The following is a 23,413-nucleotide window of genomic DNA, read 5'->3' as shown; positions in this document are numbered from 1 at the left end:
TCGATGGGTGGGACCCAGTGATCTGTAGTTTAACAAGCCTACAGGTGATTCTGATGCACACTTGAGTCTGAGAACCACTGTAGGATGACAGCCCCTCCCACCTGCTTTCCAAAACACAGTTAGACTCTCAGACGTCTGTGTACTCTTAACAACCGACCGTTGCTGAAGCGACTTGGTAGCATGCGAGGCATCACATGATCAGTGCTTGCTTCTCTCTCTGAATTGATGTCTTAGTGCAGGGGTTTGATCTAGTGCATCCTTAATTAGCCAGGACCTTATTCAGTGCCTGACACATAGTAGGTGCTCGATGCACGTCTGCCAATAAAATGCGTGACTTCACGAGTCCAGGGAAGCTAGACCTGTACTTTTTGGGAACACTATACATTTTGAGGATCTGGAAGGGACCTTAGAAAACAGTTTATATCAGAGTAAACTGAAGCTCAGTTGGAAAGGTTCCCAGGTTACGACAATGACTTAGTGGAAAAATGAAACATGAATGAGGTCTCAGTATCTTCCAGCTCCTTGCAACTCGAAGTGTGCTATAGAGGCAACCAGAGGCAATGTGTCACCTGAGGGCTTGTGAGAAATACTGAATCTCAGGCCCCACTCCAGGCCTGTTGAACCAGAATCTGCATTTTAATATGATTCATCTCATTACAGTTTGAGAGGCACTTTCATTTTGATTCGATCACTCGGCTTTCACCAAACTAAGCTCTCCTCCTTTAGTTGAATGTCCTTTTTTTTTTTTTTTTTGGTTTGTTTTCTAGAGCTGAAATTCAATTTCCTAGTGAATCCACAGGTGTGAGGATTTTATTAAGGAGGGGATGGTGATGGGAAAATTAATTAAATTCACACAGTGCCTTGGAAATAAAGCTTTAACAAATGATCAGGAAAGTTCCTTCAGTGCAGATGGGATAACTGATTTCTCGTTTAGAATAGCACCCACCCTGGCTCTGATCCAGGCAAAATGTCAGCTGCTCCAACTCATGAAAGGTCAACATATTGCTTTGAATGACTTTTACGAAATGTTCATCTCAAAATTGGAAGCACTGTGGAGATGGTTATATGTAATCCAGCTCCTTGATGTCATCAACCTTGTACCTTACCTCAGCCTGTTTTGTTCCCTCAGATTCTTGGAGCGGGGTACATTTAGGGCTTTATCTCCTCGTATCTGAAGGAGAGCCAGCTTTCTATCCTGGTTAGGGGAGCAGAGTAATAGCATGAACTAGAGAAGTCAACAGCTCATCAGCATAAACCATTTCCCTATATAGTTCAACTTCCCCTCCCCAAGTCTAAGCCTAAGGGCTGCTTAAAATTAGCAAAATCCTGTGACTCGAGGTTCTTAGTTCCTCCAGCTGTCCTTTATGCATAATTAGTGATGGTGTTGGCAGGCGCCATTCAAAAAGAGGGAATGTTAAAAGCAAGGATAATATACAAGACCTATAATCGGTTCCTTTCACGCTTGTTTGCTGTATCTGGAAACCAGGAAGGCAGAGCCCCCGTTGGGTGGGTTCATCTTTATAATCACAGTAGCTACCTTATTGCCTTTGAAGTGACATGAAGTGAATACAGTCTAAGCTGTCACTTAATACATCAGTGGTGGTACATGCCATAATGCCTTCATTATGAAGACTATCATGCTGAAAGACTTTATCTTAAAGACTTCTATTGATGGGCAAGGTACAAGACTTCTGCTCTGAGCAAGATGGAGTAACAGTAACTAGATTTATCCTCCCTCATACCTGAAACAACCAAAACGCAGGTGAAAGATGTGCTCAAGACCTTGGATTTCAGGCAGTGGTTCCCGAGAGATGGGAAACAAGACGGTCCCTGAGATTGCCCTCACTTTCTGCCTTGAGAGAGTTTTCAGGAAATGGCACAGGGACAGAGCATCCCAGTGGAGCCTGAAAGACCCCCCTCAGTTGGAAGGACAGGGAGGAGAGAGTCTGGCAAGACAAACACAGCTATTACCTACAGGGCAGGTAGTAGAGAGGAGAGAACTGCACAGAGAGAATTCTGGAGATTTGGGGGGGGATCCCCTCAAGGTGAGTAGAGTACTGATCAGTGTGCCTATGAGCAAACTGTGTAAGACCAAGGGAAAAAACTACCCCGAAGGATTAGAGGTAACATTGCCTAGCACTCCCATAAGGCCAGGCATAATGCCTGTCCTGAGGTGGGACTGCAAAGTGTCGTGATTCACAGAGTGCACAGAAGAACAGACTTCATCCTAGATGGAACACCATCCCAGTTCTATCTAACAAACCCTAAAAACAATACCTAAAAAGATCAAATGGTTTCCAAGTAACTTAACTGTGTCCTGGAAAAAAAACAAAACAAACGAACAAAAAATGCTCAAGAATATTTTTAGGACTATAAGCCTATCCAGCACTCAACAAATTAAGATTCGCAATGTCTGGCATCTACTAAAACATTAGCAGGCATGCAAAGTAGTAGGGAAAATATGTTTCCTGATGCAGAGGAGACCCAGTCAATTGAAATGGACTCAGAAATGACCCAGATATTAGAATTAGCCTACAAGGACATTAAAACAGTTCATGCAGCTGCGCTCCATACATTCAAAAAGCTAGCTTAAGACATGGAAGATACAAAAAAGATCCAAATCAAGCTCCTGGAGATGAAAACTACATTGTGCAAAATGAAAATCACATTGGCTAATACTGGTAACAGAAGAGACCCAGTAGTAAAAACTGTCCATAGGGAAACAGAGAGAAAGGATAATTTTTTAAAAACATGAACATAGAATCAGTGAGCTAAGGTACCAATTCAAGCAGTCTAATATACCTATAGTTTGGTCCTCAAAGGGGGCAGAGGAAGAAAAGTTTTCAAAGAAAAACTGGCTGAAAACGGTCCCATTTTGATAAAAACTATAAACCCACGAATCCATAGAAGCTCAATAAACTCTAGATATAAGAAACATGCAGAATGGGGCGCCTGGGTGGCACAGCGGTTAAACGTCTGCCTTCGGCTCAGGGCGTGATCCCGGCGTTATGGGATCGAGCCCCACATCAGGCTCCTCTGCTGTGAGCCTGCTTCTTCCTCTCCCACTCCCCTGCTTGTGTTCCCTCTCTCGCATCTGTCTCTCTCTCTGTCAAATAAATAAATAAAATCTTTAAAAAAAAAACATGCAGAAGGTGACACCAAGTCACATTATTATCAAATTGCTCAACACCAGTGGTGAAAAGCTTAAAATTAGCTGCCAAAGAAAAAAGACACATTACCTTGAAAGCAACAAAGAAAAGGCAACTGGTGTAGATGAATATTTGTGTCCCCACGCCCCAAATTCATATGTTGAAACCTAATCCTTAGTGCGATGGTGTTAGCAGGCGGAGCCTCGGGGAGCTGTTCAGGTCATGAGGGTGGAGCCCTCATGATGGAGTTACGGACCTTTTAAAGAGATCCTGGAAATTCCCGGTCCCTTCCACCATCTGAGTAAAAAGAGAAGGTGACTCTGTGTGAATCAGAAGCACCTCCTCACCAGACACGGAATGTGCTGGAGCCTTGACCTTGGACCTCCCAAGATGCAGAACTCTGAGCAATAAATTTGCATTTATAAGCCGCCCAGTCCGTGGTATTCTGTGGTAGCAGCCCGAGTAAACCAAGACAGCAACTTATTTCTCCTTAGAAGCAATGCAAATGAGGAAGTCAAGCAGGATCTTTCCACGTACTGAAAGAAAAACACGAGTGTCAAGTTAGAATTCTATATCTAGTGAAAATACCTTTCAGGAATTACGGTGAAATAAAGACTTCTTCTGACATACAAAGGCTGAAAGAACCCATTACCCCAGGCCTGTGCAAGAGGTGCTAAAGAAAGTCCTTCAAGCAGAAAGAAAATGATGTCAAGTAGAAAGACAGGAATACAGAAAAGAATGGCTCTGTCTTGTTAAGATGACAACTCTCCCCTCACTGATCTGTAGGTGTACCGCCACACTCATCAAAATCGCAATGGGTCTTTCTGCAGAAATGGGAGAATGGATTAAAAAATTCATATGGAAATATAATAGAGTCTGCATATAGAAATAGCCAAACAGCTCTGAAGAAAACAAAGTTGGATGGTTCACGCTATATCATTCAGGAGTTTTTATAAAGTTTACAGTCATCAAAATAGTGAGATACTGACATCAAGATAGATAATCGGTTAATGGAACATAATACGGAGTCCAGGAAAAGATTCCTGCGTAGGTGCACAACTGATTTTTCAAGAGAAGTACAAAGGCAGTTCGGTAGAGGAAGAATAGTCTTTATTGTGAGTGATATGGTAAAAATGGGATATTCAAATGCAAAAAAAAAAAAAAATGAGTTCCAATCCATGCCTTACATACAAAAACTAGTTGAAATGTGTCATCAACCTAAGTGTAAAACCTAAAGCTATAAAACTTCTAGAGGACATAAGAGAAAGCTTTTGTGGATTTGGTTCAGTCAGAGGTTCTATATGTGGCCCCCAAGTCACAATCCATAAAGAAAAATTGGTAGATTGGATTTCATTAAAATTAAAACTTATTCTTAAGAGAATGAAAACACAAGTCACAGACTGGGAGAAAATATTTGCAAAGCATGTCTCTGATAAAGGACATATATTCAGATATATATATATATATATATATATATATGAAAAGCTCTCTATATTAAATAAGAAAAAAACGATAATACATTTTTAAAACAAAACAGCAGAAATTTATACAAACAACTTCGCTCTAGAAGGTAGATGGATAGGAAATAAGCACAAGAGAAGATGCACATCATTGGTCATTATAGACACGTAAAGTAAAACCAGTGTGATACCACGACATGGTTTAATTTGGCTGAAGTTAAAAACACTGATCATATCAAGTGTTGACAAGGATGTGGAAGAATTAGAACCTCCATCACTGCTGAATGGGAATGAAAAATGGTGCAACCACTTTTTTCAAAAAGATTTTATTCATTTAGTCATTTGAGAGAAGAAGAGAGCATGAGTGGGGGAGGGGCAGAGGACGAGGGAAAGAATCTCAAGCAGACTCCATCTGAGCTCGGACACCGACACGAGGCTGGATCCCATGACCACGAGACCATGACCTGGGAGGAAATCAAGAGCCGGCCACTTAACTGACTGAGCCACCCAGGCACCCTGTTACAACCACTTTGATACGCAGTTTGGGAATTCCTTAAAATGTTAAATACACACCTACCTAACCTATGAATCAGCAATTCTACTCCTAGCTATTTACCCAAGAGAAATGAAAGCATGTATCTATAAAAAAAACACAGATGTTCCTAGCACCATTATTTGTAATAACCAAAAACTGGAAAGAACCCACATGTCTATCAAGAAGCACATGGATAAATAAACAGGGGTGTGTCATACAATGGTTACTACTTGGTCATAAAAGGGAATGAACTACTGACACATACTACAACATGTGTGACTCTCAAAATAATGATACTATATGGAAAAAAGGAATATATGCTAGATGATTCCATTTATTAAAATTCTAGATAATGCAAACTAAGGTATAAAAAGAGAAATGGAGGGAAGAAGAGCCATCATGGTGGGTATAAATATGTCTAAACTTACTGCATACTGAATGTACAGTTAATTGTATGTCAGTTTTATCTCAGCAACACTGTTAAACAATCAATGCAGTTATAGAAATAGTTTTCCAGAAAAACTGGACTATTTGCTATTCTTAAACACCCTTAGCATCTCTGTCCCTGGTCATGGATGGTCCCCACGAACTGGAATGCCCGCCCTTCATTCCCCACCTGTCAAAATCCTCTTATTCCATGAGGCCCATCTCAAATGCCTTTCCCTTCCTGAACTATTTCCTGATCCTTACCCTCCAATATGCCTCCCTTGGATACTCTGTGCTTCTTTAATGGCACACCTGTTGTGCCCTCTATTATAATTATTTTGGTACCATCCCCTTCACTAGGCTATAAATGGCTTGGACTACATCCGACTTATCTTTGTATCCCACTGCCTCCTCCCATGCCTAGCGGACTCCCGCATGCATGCCTTGGCATTTTTGAATTCAATATTTGGAGGACACATTTTCCCGAAGATACAAGCATTAATTCGTAAATCAGATGGTCACAATAGAACGCTCTTCTTACCCTGCTGTAGTTGAAACTTTAATATCTAATGTGGTCTTTCCTTTGCCTTTCTACTGCTGTCACCCTGTCACTGCAGAGGTGTCCTAGCAGGTCTCCGTGCCTCCAGTCTCTGTCCCCTCCAATCCCATCTTCCCAGCGTTATCTCACTAAAATGCACCTTGATCACGTCACTTGCTTAAATGAAATTCTGTCAGTGTGTCTTCGTTGGACTCTCCCGTTTGTGTTCCCACTTCCTTGCCTGCCTCTTCCCTAAACTTTGTCTAAGCCATTAAAGAACTGTATGCAGTTTCCATAATGTGCAATGCAATTTCCCCCTTCTGTGCTTTGCTCAGGCTGCCCCTCTCCTTTGGATATTCCCCTTAGCTACTCCTCCTCCTTTTTGATTTAGCCAACTTATCCTCTCCCTTCAAAAGGAAGGAAAAATAAAACAAGGTAAAAACAGAGAGAGAGGCAAACCATAAGAGACTCTTAACTCTAGAAAACAAACTGTGGGTTGCTGGAGGGGAGGTGGGTAGGGGAATGAGGTAACTGGATGATGGGCACTAAGGAGGGCATGTGATGTAATGAGCACTGGGTGTTATAGGCAACTGATGAATCACTAAATTCTACCCCTGAAACTAATAATACACCATATGTTAACTAAATTGAACTTAAATAAAAAATGTTTAAAATAATTAAGCTTTAGGATCATCATTGTTCCAGTGGTTATATTTGTTATAACTCAGCCCACTCCTCTTTGTAGATAAAGAAATTAGGATGCAGAGAGGTTGAGTTTTTCACTCAAGGATGCTCAGCTCATAGCCACTGCACAGACCAAGGCTGGCTGACTCCATCAACAACATTTTAACCACTGTACTATGTGACCACTCCTGGAGGGCAATCATTGGGTTCCTGTCTGCCATCACCTCCCTTAGCCCCATGGACAACAAGCTCCTTGAAGGCCATGGCCATGTTGTTGGACTCAGTGTCCCTAGCACCTAGCAGACTGCCCGTCAGAGAGTAAACATTCAATAAATATTTTTGAATGAATAACTCAGATGTGATTAAGGTTATCTGTACTTGCCCCATGTAAGTATCTGGCTTCTTTTGGTTTTTGTTTGTTGTTTGTTTGGTTGATTGGTTGATTTTTTGATTTTTTTGAGGGATATCTTGAAATTTTGGTAAATGTACTCCAGTGTAATTGATAAGCAGCCCTCGTGCAGATTGCCCAAGGGTACAAAGCTGAAAATAGCAAGTTCAATCAATTGACTTGCACATCTGGAGGGAACACATGTTTGGAATGCTATAGGCTGAGGCAGGCATCTGACCAGCCCAGGAGCTCAGCTCTTCCCTGTAGCAACCACAGAATCAGGGCATTCTCCTTTCCCGTCCCATGGCCTGCCCTCCTCCCCATTCTTCCTCCCCATGCACCTCCATGTCAAGAAGTAGAAAGCTTTAAGTAAATTTCCTTCATGAGTAACAACTTTTCCGTTCTACTATTTTAATACATATTTTCTTTAAGGAAAAAAAAGCTAATAAAGTCAAAACAAAATTAAACAAATCTAACCCACAGCTTTGCTCCTTCACAGAGAGATTGACTCTCTTCCCAACTTGTTTGGCACCTTGGCATTTACTGTAAGAATGAAGAAGATTGAATTTCATGTAGCGTGACCTTTTGAAACTTGGGATGATCATTAGCATTATTCTGATTTTCACCCTCTCTTGCGACCAGTACAGAATTGCATGACCATTCAAAACTTGTCTAGATAGTTCAGATATAGATTTTTTAAAAATAGTTATTTTGTGGGTAGCTGATTTGTTTGTGCTTGTTTAAATCCTTCAAGTAATGAAATGATTATTGCTATCTACAAAAGAAGTGAACATGTCTTTGAGCAAAGGCTTCACAGAGAAAATAATTATGAAGCTGTCATTTCCATAAATACTTTGACAGTGAAATATCTACAAAGTATTACAGTGACTGTTTCAAATGCAGAAAGAGGTATTGGCCCCAAATTCAGGACCAGCCCTCTGGAAAATTGTAAAGAAAGGTAAGTTGGCCTCCAGTGTGTGAGCTCTTTGTGCCCATCCTCTGAACTTGGATAAACATCCATGTTAGGAATTCTGGATTCTAGGTTCAGTAGTACTGCTACCTACAGGTGTGACCTTGGATAAATAAATCACTTCTCCTCCCTAGAGATTTTTCATCTTTGAAATGAGTGGTTGGGTTAAATGGCCTCTAAATTCTTTCTGGATTGCTAATTCTGTCTTTGATCATTCATTTGTTCATCCATTTAACTAGGATCATTTTGGTTTCTACTTCTCTTCATCTAGTGCTCCCATACTAACTAAAATTGCCTATGGTCTTTTCCACTTTTCTGAACCCCAATTCCATGGCTATTCTAGTCCCTTCATGTGGTGGCCTCTTTAAATCCTTCTCATCTCATCCAAATTTTCTCTCGTCTTTACCATTCTCATGGGCCCCTCTTCTCTGCTGGGTGGTGACTACTAATAATCCTTGTTGAAGGATCTTTCTTTATATAGGGGCACTGGAGATACAATGCTTTTGTCCTTCTCCCCTTTTCTTCTCCTCCCTCCTTTAGAAGAAAGACTTAGTAGAAATTAAAACAGAACAGATGAGCGTGATTTTGGCTTCGGTGAAGTACTATTATATGTAGAAGGAGCTGCAGACTTCACGGTGCTGAATTACTGCTTTGTTTATTAAGAACTGAATAGGGGCGCCTGGGTGGCACAGCGGTTAAGCGTCTGCCTTCGGCTCAGGGCGTGATCCTGGCGTTATGGGATCGAGCCCCACATCAGGCTCCTCTGCTATGAGCCTGCTTCTTCCTCTCCCACTCCCCCTGCTTGTGTTCCCTCTCTCGCTGGCTGTCTCTATCTCTGTCGAATAAATAAATAAAATCTTTAAAAAAAAAAAAAGAGAACTGAATAAAAGATTGTTCCTAAAACAGATACAAATTATTCTTTCATGGTAGGAATTTTTCATGTTATTTGAAAACTTAAGAACGTGTGTGCTTGTCCAAGATTGCTAGACTGTAATCTCAGGGATTGCAGAAATCATATCTATGTTCAGTTCCCTTCCCCTCATGTGCCTCATGCCATGTCTAGGTAGGTACCAGGCGCTCAAAAATTAATTGGTTAATCAATGAATGACAAGCCGTCTTGTAATTTTGTCCATGAGTCAGACTGAAATGTGTTCAATGGCATCCACTTCTGTTCTTACCTCTCAGATAGAGGTATTCTTTGTTACTTTAATTTCATGTCATCTTTTGACCCTAATTTATACACATTTGCAAGTCTGCCTGCTTTTACGTCCAACCTGGATAAGGCTGGCATGATCACAAATTGATTATTTTAGCCTAAGAAAATTATGTATGACAAATTGTCTGATAAACAAGATAATATGAAATTAACTAAACACTTCAGAATTGACTACTATTACACATAATCCATGGAAACTATCCTTCTGGGACATTCGAACATGTTTGACTTTATTTATTTAAATATATTAAATAAGTATTATGCTTTAGAACTGAAGCACTTTGTACCATAGAATTAAATTTCATTATTCAAGACTGAAAGGGTTAACGTGTAGTAAGGGAAAACCACAATGTAAAGGGAGGCAGTTATAGAACTTTGACAAGAAGTTAGAAAGGGAACCACCATCGAGTCTGGACAAACTGTTAGTGATAGAGCCATCCATTCACTTAGCCCAGGAGAAACTTTCGGGTTATGCCCCTCTGTGTGTCAGGCAGTAGGGGGATATTAACATAATATATATCATACCTTCAGGGAATTTACAATCTAGAGGGAGAGATAAACTAAAAGGGATAAGCCTTGAAAGAGAAATTATTGGGTGACAGAAAGCCATGACTCTCTCCAAGCTTGGGGCAATCAGGAGCTACATGTGAGAGCTACATTTCAAAATGCTTTCTAGAAATATCAAATAGACAACATGAGTGCTGCCAGTCCCCACTCCCATGTCCATGGCAGATGTCAATATATGATGATGCTACTTTTACTCATTGAGTCTAGCATGAGACCTCAGGCTCTTTTTATTTTTTTTTTAAAGATTTTTTTTAAATTTCTTTATTCGACAGAGATAGAGACAGCCAGCGAGAGAGGGAACACAAGCAGGGGGAGTGGGAGAGGAAGAAGCAGGCTCATAGAGGAAGAGCCTGATGTGGGGCTCGATCCCACAACGCCGGGATCACGCCCTGAGCCGAAGGCAGACGCTTAACCGCTGTGCCACCCAGGCGCCCCTCTCAGGCTCTTTTTAATATAATTTCAGGCAACGGTTACCATTTGATGAAAGTTGGCCTACAAAGTAAAACTTACATCCCATCCTAGACAAGTGCTTACCCTAGCTCCACTGAGAAAACTTGCTAATTTATAGCCTGGCTATCTCTTCTGAAAGGGAGATACCACCAAGGTAATAGTGATAAAACTTGGAGACTGAATGGATACTTGGAGGAGAGGACAGGAGACATCAAGAATGATTGGGTCATCCAACATGGATTATCGGGAAGAAGTTAATTCCATGAAAATAAAATAATCATAGATGAGACACACTCTTGGGGTGTAGCTGGTCTAATATGCATTGCAACTTTGAGGCTATTACAAGATACCAAAGTGAAGATAGAGACATTTACCCACCTCGTGTTTCTTGCCAAATCTGAACCATTTTCAATTTTTTATCTTAGTAACAGACACTGTCATTCATTCAGCTGTCTAAGCCAGAAAACTCCGTGACACTTCCCTCTTCCCCATCCCTCAGAGCTAATCCATCATGAAGTCCTATCGGTTTTATTTTCTATATCCTTTCCGTGTATTTTATACCATTTCTTCCGCTAGGTATTGTGCAAGACATACTCAACACTAAAAACTGTTCATTGTTTATTTGAAATTCACATTTCACTGGGCACCCTATATTTTTATTTGCTAACTCCAGCCCAAAATAATCTAATTCAAAAAAAGCAAAAATAAATGTTCAGACTGCAAATGCTATGCTCTGGACCGGACTCTGGGATGGACTGTTATGCTGTCAGTGTAGGATGTTAAGAATCTGGAGACGAATGTATATTTATTTGACCCGCATAGCACATGTATATTTAAATGGCTTAAAAAAAAATCAGTTGAGTAAGGTCAAATCACAGAGTATTCTGTGAGGTACAGATTAAGTTGGTAGTGGAAAAACAAAATGTTTTCTCTAGTTTGACATTAGCTGACTCGTCTTCTAAAACTTTGATAATGATATCATTCCCCTAGGAAAGTCAAAGTGCTGAAATTCTTCACATATTTTATAAATTTATGTGTTACCGAAAAACTGAAAGCTAGCCAACATGAGAGATATCGTCAGGTTCCCTCAGAGCCTAGCAGAATACTATATCATGCGTGACCTGTTTTTGAAATGGGATTTTGTGAAAAACAGCAGAACACCTTTTCTGGCTCCTTTTCTATTCACTGCTCACACTTGACATATTCCTTAGGTGATCTCATTAGCTCCCATCATGGCAACTAGATTCCAAAATCTGCATTCTTAGCAGGGGATTGTGGTTTCAGGCAATAGAATCAACTCTGGCTGAGGATATGAGAATGCTCACATATTTCCCAAAGAGTTCGGAGAGGCAGGCTAAGCTCAACACCCATTCATGTTGAGAATGCTGTTCTAGAAGAAATCCCACTGTTGCTGAGCCACTTAACAACCATGCCACAGTGCGCCCAACTGCCTCAGCTCAGCTTGCCCCAGTAACTCGGGACTGGCCAAGATCTGCCACCGCTGCCGTTTAGAGCTGGATGCCTCCACCGCCATACTCGCCAAAAGATGGATTCCATACACAACTACTTTCTCACGGTGCATCCTTGCCATTTTGAGTGAGTGGCTATGAGCCCTAGCAGCAAGAAAGACGGGGAACTCGAATTCTGGGTACTATCACGGGGAAGCTCCACTCCTAATTTGGAAAACTTTCCAAATGCACAGGAAGGGGGTCTGAAAGACAGTGAGCAGCAACCAAGATGAAAAACGTCCTCTACTCTTGGAAGCAACAAGCCACATTTTACAAACATTCTACTCAATGGAACATAATGATTAAGACATAGGCAGTGTAGTCAGATGCGATAGGGAACCAGTTCCAGCTTTGCCTCTTACTGACCGGAAGATTGAACAAGCTAGCCCCTCCAAGGTGCCATCTTCTCATCTGTAAAGTCAACACCCTAATACCATTCCCCTCATAGGCTGGCGAAAGGGACAAAATGAGGAAAGTGAACCCCCTTTGGTGGTGGCGTTTTCATCCCCACAGTTCAAGTTCTCTTCATTATGAATACTGTAAATACAGGCCTCTTATCTCTTCCTTTTGAAGTCTCTTAGTTACAACCAATTTGAGGATTTAAAGAAAAGATTTTTATTTTTTTTCTCCTTTATTCTGTAGTGTTTTCTTGTTCACATAACGATATTTTTCCTAGTGAAAAGGTAGGCGAACATTCCCTTTCTTAAACTTTTTCCCTAATATTTGTCTGACTTCATTGCAAAAGATTTAGAATAAAAGAAAAGCAGAAAGGTAGAAATAAAAAATACCTCAAAATTCAACTGTCTAGAGATAGCCACTATTAATGGTGTGCCATCTATGTGTCTGTGAGGAAATATTTTGTATCAGCCTTGGGAATCAGAGATTCATGGGACTGGAAGCAACCGTAATGACCGAGAGCCACGTGGTTTGAATGAATTCCCCTCCATTCCCAGCGGTTGCTACAAGCCCACAGGGCTTCTCCTCCTGACTACCTTCACCTGTGTTTTCTCCAGCCTTGCATTGGAGGGGAAAGGTCACGTGAAACCTTTGTTGCCAAGTTGCAGGTTTTATTTATTAATTTTGTGTTAGGAGGCTTCAAGTTTTATGTGGCAGCCTCGTGTTTCTAAACAGGGGGAGTAGAGAATGCTGGGAAATATTATTTGTCTCAGCAGGAGTCTTTAAAAGAGTAAGAGGGTAAGAAAATTACTCTTTTATTGCGAGGTTTGCCAAATGATCTCTGAGAAGCTGTGATATCATTCATAGGCTGTGCCAAGCTGGATCGAAACTGCTCATCTTGGCAGACATCTAGAGTGAGCGTGTAATTCCTCGGGGTTGGTATGGGCCTTTATCAGAAATAGTTCCATAGGCAGTATTTACATAACTGTGGTGGAGTGTGAGAATAAACACAGCTGTGGCATTGCCCTAAATATTTCTATTCAGCAGGGAATTAAAAGAGAACTTTATCGCTGAACTACAGATAAACACAATTCATCAAGCAGTGGTCAGTTCAACTGGGGAACAAAATAGGAGTTATAAAAGACTGGCCTGCTGAAAATAGCTCCAATCAGCCATCCTGACTTTATTGCTCCTTTATTTGCTCCCTCCCTCCTCTTTCCTGGTTCCAGAAATGTAGGACTCATCAGCTAGCAAGGAGGATGTCTAGATTTTTTTTTTTTTTAATTCCAGGAGGGAAGTGGAAGGCACTCTGATTTACTGAGCAAGGCCTAATATGGGCCTGCGTGCTTCCTACTGCTTTATCTATGTCCCTCATTTCAGGAGGGTTTCCTTTTTCTTTCTGGTTATAGAATTGAATGCTGGTGGGGTAAGGGTTTTTTGTTTGTTTTTGCCAAGGGGAAGACTGTTTAACTCCAAGGTGTGTTGACGTGGAACCACGATTGCCATCGTTCTAAGTGATCTGTATCTTAAGAGTTACTTTCAGCTTCTGTGTATTTTACACATTAATGCAGTTCCCATTCAACTACGTGCAAGAAGATAGTTCCACGGTGTATTAGTTTTCTAGGACTGCCATAACAAAGTGGGCACAAATGGGAAAGCTTAAAACAACAAAAATTAATTCCCTCTCAGTTTTGGAGGCCAGAGTGTGAAATCAAGGAGTTGGCAGGGCTGTTTCCTTCCAGAAGCTCTGAGGGAGAAACCATCCCATGCCTCTGTCCTAGCTTCCGGTGCTTCCCAATCTTGGGCAATTGTTGGCTGGGATGTATCACTCCAATCCCTATGTCCATCTTCCCATTGTCTTCTTCTCTGTGTCTCCGTGTCTTCTCTGTCTCTTATAATGACACCTCCTTGGATTTAGGACCACTCTAATTCAGTGGGTAGATGAATGGGATAAGGATCTCATCACCATCCTTACTTTAATTACATCTGCAAAGGTTCTATTTCTAAATCAGTCACATTCTGAGGTTCTGGGTAGACATGAATTTGGAATGATGCTATTCATTCTACTATATACATGGTGAGCTTCCTGGGGACAGGGACACCCAACACATGCTAAACACCTGTGAGTTTTCTTGAAAACTGACGTGTAGGCACAGCATGTCTTTGTGTACCTGGATTAAGAAATCACTGCATGTTTCTGACTCCATTTTGTAACTCAAGAGATTTACTAGGATTTTGTTTCAATATGCATGCCTTGTCTCTATTAATGGTGTAGTTAGGAAAGAACTAACTTGCTTATATGTGCTGATATGTGCGGACAATTCAAAAGCATTGTATTCACTAATACAGTGCCTTTTCCCTGTTACTGAGCCAACAGAAGAGTCTTAAAATGCTGAAAGCATAAATGGCACCTGCTAATATCAGGATTTACAAGTCACAAAGCACTTTCACAATTATTATCTCATTTGATGCTCTAGTAACCCCGTGGAGATTTTATTTTACCACTTCCATTATAATCATCATTATCACTTCATCATCATTATCATCACCACCACCACCACCCCTATTGTACAGGGGATAAAGAAACTCGTGGCTCATAGAAATTATGTGGCCTATTTGTGGTCAGTGAGTCAGGACTTTTAGTTGTATCTGACAACCCAATTCAAATTGATTTAAGCAAAAAGGGGAACATAGGAGAAAAGTACAGGATATGCTGTGTGTCAGGTATGGCTGGATCCAGCACTCTCAACTCTGTTTTCCTCAGCGTTGGCTTCATTTGCAGGCAGACCCTCCCTTCTTGATGGCAAGATGGCCTTCAGTAGATCCATGATTTTATCTGACCCCTCAGTAGATGCAATAAGGAAAAAAATCTCCTTAAAAATTACTCCTGCAGAAATCCTGGGTCTAGATCTCCATGACCCAAATCACATCACACCTACAAACACTCAAACCATTGAGTCCCCAAACCACCGAGGCTGAGAATGGGGTAAAGCTTGTTGCCAGAGAGGGGGAATGGAAACTGGGCAGACAGAATCACAGATGGTCATAAGAGAGTAGAGTTCATAAGGTGACAGAGCTTGGATTTGAGACAAGCCCAATCCACCTGCTCTCCCTCCGCCTCCTTCTCTACCATCCAGTACAGTGAATACACAATGGATACAGGGGACAAAATCCAGAAGACAGAAGGTGAGACAGTGACGTCTCCTTTCTAATCTTGTCCTTGTGTTGCTCAATTTCCCTCCTCATTGAACCCAGCTGGATACATTTCCCAGAATAGTCCCCACAGTTACAAACATTTATAAAAATCACTTTGACATCAGTAGTATGACACTACTCTTACTGTTTCACCCAGGCTTTTTTCTCAAGATTTTATTTATTATTATAATTTATTTTATTTTATTTTATTTTTAGAGACAGAGAGGGACAGAGAGAAGGGGAGGGGGGAACAGAGGGCATCTTTTTTTTTTTTTTTAAGATTTTATTTATTCATTTGAGAGAGAGAGACAGAGACAGCCAGTGAGAGAGGGAACACAAGCAGGTGGAGTGGGAGAGGAAAAAGCAGGCTCCCAGCGGAGGAGCCTGCTGTGGGGCTCGATCCCAGAACGCCGGGATCACGCCCTGAGCCGAAGGCAGACACTTAACTTAACGACTGAGCCACCCAGGTGCCCCGGAACAGAGAGCATCTTAAGCAGGCTTCACACCCAGTACAGAGCCCCACGTGGAGCTCTCAATCTCACAACCCAGAGATCATGACTTTAGCTAAAACCCAGAGTTGGTCACCCATCCAACTGAGCTCCCCAGGTGCCCCTGCCCGGGGGTGCTTTTTTTTTACTTCCATTGTATCATGCATTTGTGATTCCCTGACCTTAATGACTTCAGCTGCCCAGCCACAGTAGCATTTCTACCCTACAGTTTTTCTTATTTCCCTTTTCCTCCTCTCCCCCTCCTCCCCTCCCCTATTTCTACTTCATTTCTTCATCTTTATCTCCTTCCATACATTTACAAATTGATGAAGTACTTACTGGAGTTGAAATTGCTTTTAAAAAATGGGTTATGTGAAATATATGAAAATGGTTTTTTTTTGTGGTATGTTATCAGCAAAGTATTTCAGAAGGGTAAAACCAATTCCCCATCTCCTTTCGTCCTCACAGTTGCTGGTTAGTTCAGGCACCGAGAAAACTAAGGGGCCTTAGCAGATGTTTGTAGCTCTAGTGATGGCCCCCATTCCTATCAACATCCTGCACATGGGCCTCATGGAGCTCTTTTAGGTAGAACAGAGGTAGAGGGGATTCTGAAGAACACTTTTGATTGAGAACTTCTGCCTTTTTTATTTTTTTTTTTGCCTATAAAAAACCACAGGCCTCTCTGCTGTGTCCTGTGTGTTCTTTCTTTGGGACTTTAAGACTGATTGGAGGAGCTTGATCCACCTTTTGGCCACTGGAAACCCTGGCAACCAGCCAAGCTCAGGGCTTCTTATGAACCCATAGAGCAACCTTCCTCAAACTCCAGTTGTATCAGATTTACCTGGCGGGTGATTCCTGGGCCCCACCCCCAGAATTCCTAATTCAGTGCCTTCAGAGTGAGATCTGAGAATTTACTTTTCTAGTAAGTTCCCCAGGTGGTGCTGCTGCCGCCGGTTGGCCGCCCTTTGAGAACCACCACTAAAAGCATAGGACCTTCTAGTTTGCCCCAGAAATAGCCCAAGATCCTCTCTGTACTTCAGGCAACCACGGCCAATGAAAACAAAAACTCACGCATTTTGGCTGATATCAAAGTAATCCGTGGTGACAGAAATCCGAGTAGTGGTGATTTGGTGCAGGGGGTAGCGGGGGGGGGGGGTAATAACTGGAAAGGGGGCCTGAAGGGGACTTCTGGGACACGTGTAATGTTCTGTTCCTTGATCTGAGTGGCAGTTCCGCAAATGTGTTCCCTTTGCAAAAGTACATTTGTGCACTGCGATTTGTACACTCTTCTGTCTGCTGTCTGTAGGTTATACTTAAAAAGTTTACTTAAATATTAATGATGCTAAATGCTGTTAGGACCTGGGAGAAACAGACCTCTTATCATTAGCCTGTACCTTTGTTTACAAGTCAGCTTTCCTCTGGGGGCAGGCTGGCAATCCAACAAAGAAGATGTTCTTTGTTTCCTTTCTTTCTTGCAGGCATCATTTGTGTATGTGTGTGTGATACCTGGGGAGTGGCGGCTTCCCAGACGTTCATTTGATTATAAACAAATTCGGGCCTTCAAAAGAAAATACTGTAAATAAAATAGTTGCAGGTTTTAAATTTCTGGAATAACAGATCATGTTAGAATAATTTGAAAAGCACACCGAGGGGCACCTGGCTGGCTCAGTCAGTAGAGCAGGCAACTCCTGATCTTGGGGGTTGTGGGTTTGAGCCCCACGTGGGGATAGAGATAACTTAAAACTAAAATCCTGGGGCACCTGGGTGGCTCAATCGGTGAGGCGTCCCAACTCTTGATCTCACCTCAAGTCTTGATCTCGGTGTCGTGAGTTCTTGATCTCAGTGTCGTGGGTTCGAGCCCCACGTTGGGTTCTATGCTGGGCATGGAGCCTACTTAAAAAAAAAAGAAGTAAAAATCTTTAAAATAAGAAAAAATGAAAAAGAAAAGCACATTGAGCCCTCATTAATGCTTTTTGAGAACCGTGGTTGGTATTTAGCTATGTAACTTTACTAAAAAGTGAGAACTGTGGTTAAGAATTACCTCCCATTTCTTTGAAAAGTGCACAAGAGGCATGAGATTTTTTTTTTCTTCTGAGGACATATGTCACCTAAAGAATTCCCTATTATATCACAAAAAACCTTTGGAGTCTTAGGAGTCTTGTTTTGCAAATTTTTGACCAAAGTGCTAATTTTTGCTAAAACTTCCCCCGAGACATTCCACTTTCTAAATCATTCCTTTTCTACAATTTAAGTTTATGAGTAAAAAGGTTTACTCACTCTAAAAGTTTGGTTTTGAATGTTAATGAGGCCAAGTTGCACTGGGACTTCTGATTTTCAGGTGATCTGCAAAATTGTTATTTTGAAACTCCAGGAGCTAAAGATACTATTGAGCATGAGAATGAGACTTCAGACAGCTGTGGAAGAAAATGAACACCCCCCCCCCAATGGGATGTTGTCCCATCTAAAGGAGAGACACTGTAATAAAGTACCTAAATTCATGGGATTTTGAGCTTAATGAACATAGGTTTGAATCCTAGCATCACTGTGTGATCTTGGGTAAATTATCTCTCCCTCCGAACTTTAGTTTTTTCTTCTGTTAAATAGGATTAATAATATCAGTGTTAGGGATATTATGAGAAATACATATATAAATAGTAAATATTCAATGCATGGTAGCATAGTAATTAGGGGTGAAATAACAAATGGATCATTTTTATTCAGTTTTGAATCTTCCCAATTCCCATATCTTTCTGATGCAAACATGAATGTAAAAATATTTATTTGCATGTATACATGAATGAATAAATGTGGGTTTTTTTTTCTCTCCCTGCAATAAAAATTAGCTGTCTAAAAAGTATAGATGTGAAGGACAGGTTAATGGTTGCGAGGGATTTGGGATGACAGTGGAGAGGGGAGCATTGTGACTCTCAGGGGTAGCTGGAGGGAGGGCTTTGTGGGGATGGAATAGTCCTGTATTCTGAGTGCTGTGATTCACAGGGGATAAAATGGCATAGAACCACACACCTACATTGCACCAATGTCAGTTTCCTGGCTTTGATATTGTATTCCATAACCATAGGGAAAAACTGGGGGAAGGGTATAAAGGACAGAGACGTCCATTATACTGTCCATATATATACTATTTTTGCAATGTCATGTTAATCTAGGAGTACTTCAAAAAAAAAATCTATCTAGAACTTCGTTCTTTTACCACAATGACAGTATGCAGATCTCACTCTGTATCTCAGGTGGTCCATATGGAGTTCTGGGGTAAGCTTTGGTGTTTGACTTTTGCCTTCTTTTCTTTCTTTTCTTTCTTACTCGACTTTAAAGAGAGCTCTTAGTGCGCCTCTCTCCCCACTGTGACCGCTTCCTAGGCCGAGTCACTTTTTCATTACACAGGATTAAATGGTAGGGAAGTATGCCACAGACAGGATTCCTAAGGAATGCAAAGTTTGGTCATCTTTGGTTCTTAAATACTCACAATTAACACTGAGCAGTAGGATTAAGTGTGTGGCTAGATATTTCAGTCTACTTCCTACAGTAGCAGCAAGCATGTGCGTACATTATTAAAAACCTCTGTGGATTGAGAGGTAAAGCAAGTTAGTATCAGGTCACAGTTTGGAAGTCTTGATATGATACTGTTGATAAGCCAGTCAGCTGAATAACAGGATAACCAGAACTTCATTCAGATGACTTGGTGGTTGAATAACTATGTCCCCAATATCTAGACCAATACCTAGGCATTCAGTGGATGCTTGTGGATGAACAAATGTATTAATGAATGAATGGATGAGGGGAACATTAAGATAAACCATGCAAAGCTGACAAAGTCCAAAAGTCAGAGTACAAAATTAATTCACCTTTGTGGCCCAGGACTTGACAAAGCATGACCTACCAGGAAACTTTCTAACCCTTCTCTCTCTGTTTCTCCAGGCAGCTTGAAATCCACTCTCCAGATGCTAAGCACACGGTGATCCTAAGGAGCAAGGACTCAGCCACTGCCCAGGCCTGGTTCAGTGCCATCCATTCCAATGTTAGTGACCTGCTGACCCAAGTGATTGCTGAGGTCAGAGAGAAGCTGGGGAAAACAGGCATTGCTGGGAGCCGAGAGATCAGGCATCTTGGCTGGCTTGCAGATAAGGTAAGGAAAATGCTCCCCCAGGAGTAGACATTTTCCCCCTGGGTTCTCCCAGCACCTGTTGCAACCGTGAAGTCAGTTACCTCGCTTCACAGGCTGGATCTCTCATTCACAGGCTATTTGGACTTCCTGTCCATCTCCAGCAGGCTTGTGTCATACATGGGGGGGCTACGTCCTAATCCGCTTTGAATCCCCCAGAGTGTCCAATACGTTGCAAATTGCAGGTGGTCACAGAGTCTTTGTCGAATGGATGAATGAGTGAGTAGATGTGTAGTTTGTCACACATATGAAGGTCAGGGAAAATAACTTGAAAGCACAATGGAGCTTTTTTGCCTTGTGAGGTAAGGAAGTGGAACAGGTTGCTTAACGAGGGAGTTTCTGTGAGTTTTCATGATCCTGCATACTAATAATGTAGATACATTCATTTACAAATAATGACAATAACAGCAAGGAGTCCTTAGCAACTACCAGGTGTGGACTCTTTTGATATATTATCTTGTATTTTATCTGTGTTCTTAAGCCAGCAGGCCCTGAAGGTCATCATTTGTGAGCACCTATTTTGTGCAAGGCACGGTACTAGACAGAAGTGAAGTGTATAAGGATGAATGAAGATTTAATCTTTGTTCTCAGGGAAGACAGCTACTATGGAAAAGGACCTAGGGTCATGTTAACACTGTCACTCTGATTTCTTTTCCCAAGCTACGTGATACGTTGAAGATAGTAAAACTCACTTTGCAGCAGTCTGCTGGGAGTTAACCCTTCTCTTCATTTCAAAGGATTGAACCTTTGCCATTATCCCTATACCTGATTGCTGTCCCTTGAACTTGACCTGGAGTGCTCAGGAACACGGGGCTTTTGGAACAGTCTGACCTCCCAGTGACTCACATTGTAATAGGCGGTAAATGGGAATAATGATTGTCGTAATAAACAGCTTTCCTGCCAGTGAACCATGTCATTTGAGCAGGCCCAGTCAAACAGCACTTGAAAGTAATACTTGAACGGAGCATTAGGCTGTTTTCCACCATTGTTCTTTGTTTGCACCAGTTCATGCCTGGGTCTCAGCCACAGAGTTCAACACAGAGTGGGTTGTTTGATTTGGTGTTGTCCCATCTGTCACAGATTTCAAAGGATGAAAGGAACAATGCAGGTGGTGGTAGCACCCAGAGTGTAATAAACAAAAACCACAGGTAGCCTCTCGTGACCTATGTGCTGGGGTTCTCAATGAAAACAATACTGCAGATCAGGGTGACAGCATTTTAGAAGTCAACAGTCTCTAATACTCTCTACTTTTTACTCCCTCCAAATGTGTGGGGGATCGTTCCATTGCAAATGACAGAAAGCTCAACTCAGCTTGAGCAAAAAAGGGATGTATCACTTTTGAGAACAGTGAACAGTGCCCAAGAATCAGGTGCAGGCATGGTGGGATCCAGGGATCCAAATAACGATGTTAGTCCTGCTTCCCCGTCTTTTTGCACCCTGCCCACTTCATTGGTGTACATGTAGGCAAGCCCTCATCCTTGGCCCAACAGTTCCAGGCTTGTGTTTTCCATTACAGCCACCTGTCTGCCTGAATAAAAGCCTCTTTGCCCTTATTGTTCCAACAGAAGTCCTTAGATTAAGCCTGACTGAACTGACTTAGATCAGATGTTCACCCTGGATTGTGCTGGGATCAGCCTCATCCAAACCTTGTGCCCTGAGAGATGAGGAGAGGTGGTTCTCCAGTGGAAAGTTTGGCTGCTATGCAAGGAACAGACTGAATTTCTGGGGAAGTCAAAGCAGCAGACGTTATCTGCTATAGGAGGAGGAGAGGTTTGGGATAAAAAGATGTCCTCACTTACTTAGGGCCCTGAGTAAATTGGCAGATGCTCTGGAAATCTCAGGGTCCTGGCAGGAAGTGGATGGCAAACTCAAAAGTGATGATTGGAAGGGATTTAATGAAGGGATAATTTGTAAGGTGTGCCAAGGTAAGGAAAACCAAGAAGAGATGGATAAGCACTCCACTGCCACCCCTTAATCTGAAATGGCAAGGACAAGGAACAGTTACCTGAAACTAGAAAGACTCATAGCTACAGAAAAGGGCCACCACTAAGAGCTATGGTCTTTGGGAGGGAAGCACAACCCCTGCAACCCCGAGCACTGATCTGCTGGTGCCTCCCATTGGCTGAGGTTGCCTGGAAGCCAATGACAAGGGAGCCCACTTGATGCATTCTGATAAGCTCCTTCTCCAAAGGCAGGAGCAGGGTAGAAAAGGGTAGAGACTGGACCTGGAGTGGCAAAGGGAGCTGTCCAGCACACATATCTACCTCCAAGTGACTGAGATGCTCTCAACTCCTGGAGGTTCTTTCTTTTTTTCCATCTCTTTTAACACAAACTTCATTACTGTTAGGAAATGTTGGAAAATACAATTGTGTCATTATTAATGATGTTGAAATTTTTTGCAAAGTTTCCATTTTCTCGCTTATACATTGTCTGCTTGTCCCATATTATCAGTAGACACATTATTAGGCATTTCCATGGAACAGTAATAAAGGCTCATAAAAAGCTCTTTTTGGTTTTGGAATAGTATTGTTCTTATAAATTCAGGTAACCATTACAGACGTTTCTTCAACTTGTATTATGCGTTGTATTCATAAGAGCAATGATGACTTAGCATAGAAAATTATCAGAAGCAAGAGTGTCTTTTATTCCCTTCAGCTTCAGAACTTCTCAAAAGATTACCATAGATCAAGTCCTAGGGAAAAAAATCCAGGATGGAATCTTTTTTGATTAAATATTTACTACTGAATCCTAGTGTGGAGGCATACAAATGGTTTTCACCAAAATGTTACAATGAATGGCAAATCCTTAATACTGTAGCCTTCTTATATTATCACAAATATCAGAGAATTTCCTTGGTATTTGTAAAGATGGAAAGTGTGATCCTATATATATTCAGCTGTAATTTACCTTAAATTGATGTCCTCTGTCTTTTCCTATGCTGTTAATCTTTGGTTTTGTGATTAATAACAGCAGCTCTCAGACATGGTTTGTACACATTAAATTTAATTTCAAATCTTTAGAACTGGCATTTACATGAACAAAAACAATATGAAACAACAACCACAACTTCCCTTTTAAAATCCTGTCTGTGCTAATCCTAAAACCTCTATACTACACAGGACGAAAACTTAATATTAATACTATTCTTCCCTGTGAGATGGTTGAGGACTGGAAGAATGGCTCCCCCAAAATGGCTAGTCCTTGAGGTAATGGAGAGAGTTCAGTGCACTCCAAGAGAGGAGAATGAACATGGAAAAGAGTGG

General features: G+C 41.5%; 1 protein-coding gene across 1 annotated transcript in view; it reads left to right on the top strand.

The window, feature by feature from the left end:
* The window catches only part of SNTB1 (syntrophin beta 1), a 275,358-nt gene that overhangs the window by 159,565 nt on the left and 92,380 nt on the right, over positions 1-23,413 (top strand). Inside the window, exon 6 of the mRNA XM_034668570.1 lies at positions 19,907-20,114. Within this exon, the coding sequence (XP_034524461.1) occupies positions 19,907-20,114 (208 nt within the window). The remainder of the gene's footprint in view (positions 1-19,906; positions 20,115-23,413) is intronic.

This window comes from Ailuropoda melanoleuca, chromosome 9, assembly GCF_002007445.2.
Source record: "Ailuropoda melanoleuca isolate Jingjing chromosome 9, ASM200744v2, whole genome shotgun sequence".
NCBI classification, from domain to species: Eukaryota; Metazoa; Chordata; class Mammalia; order Carnivora; family Ursidae; genus Ailuropoda; species Ailuropoda melanoleuca.
This window is presented reverse-complemented; position numbering and strand designations above follow the sequence as displayed.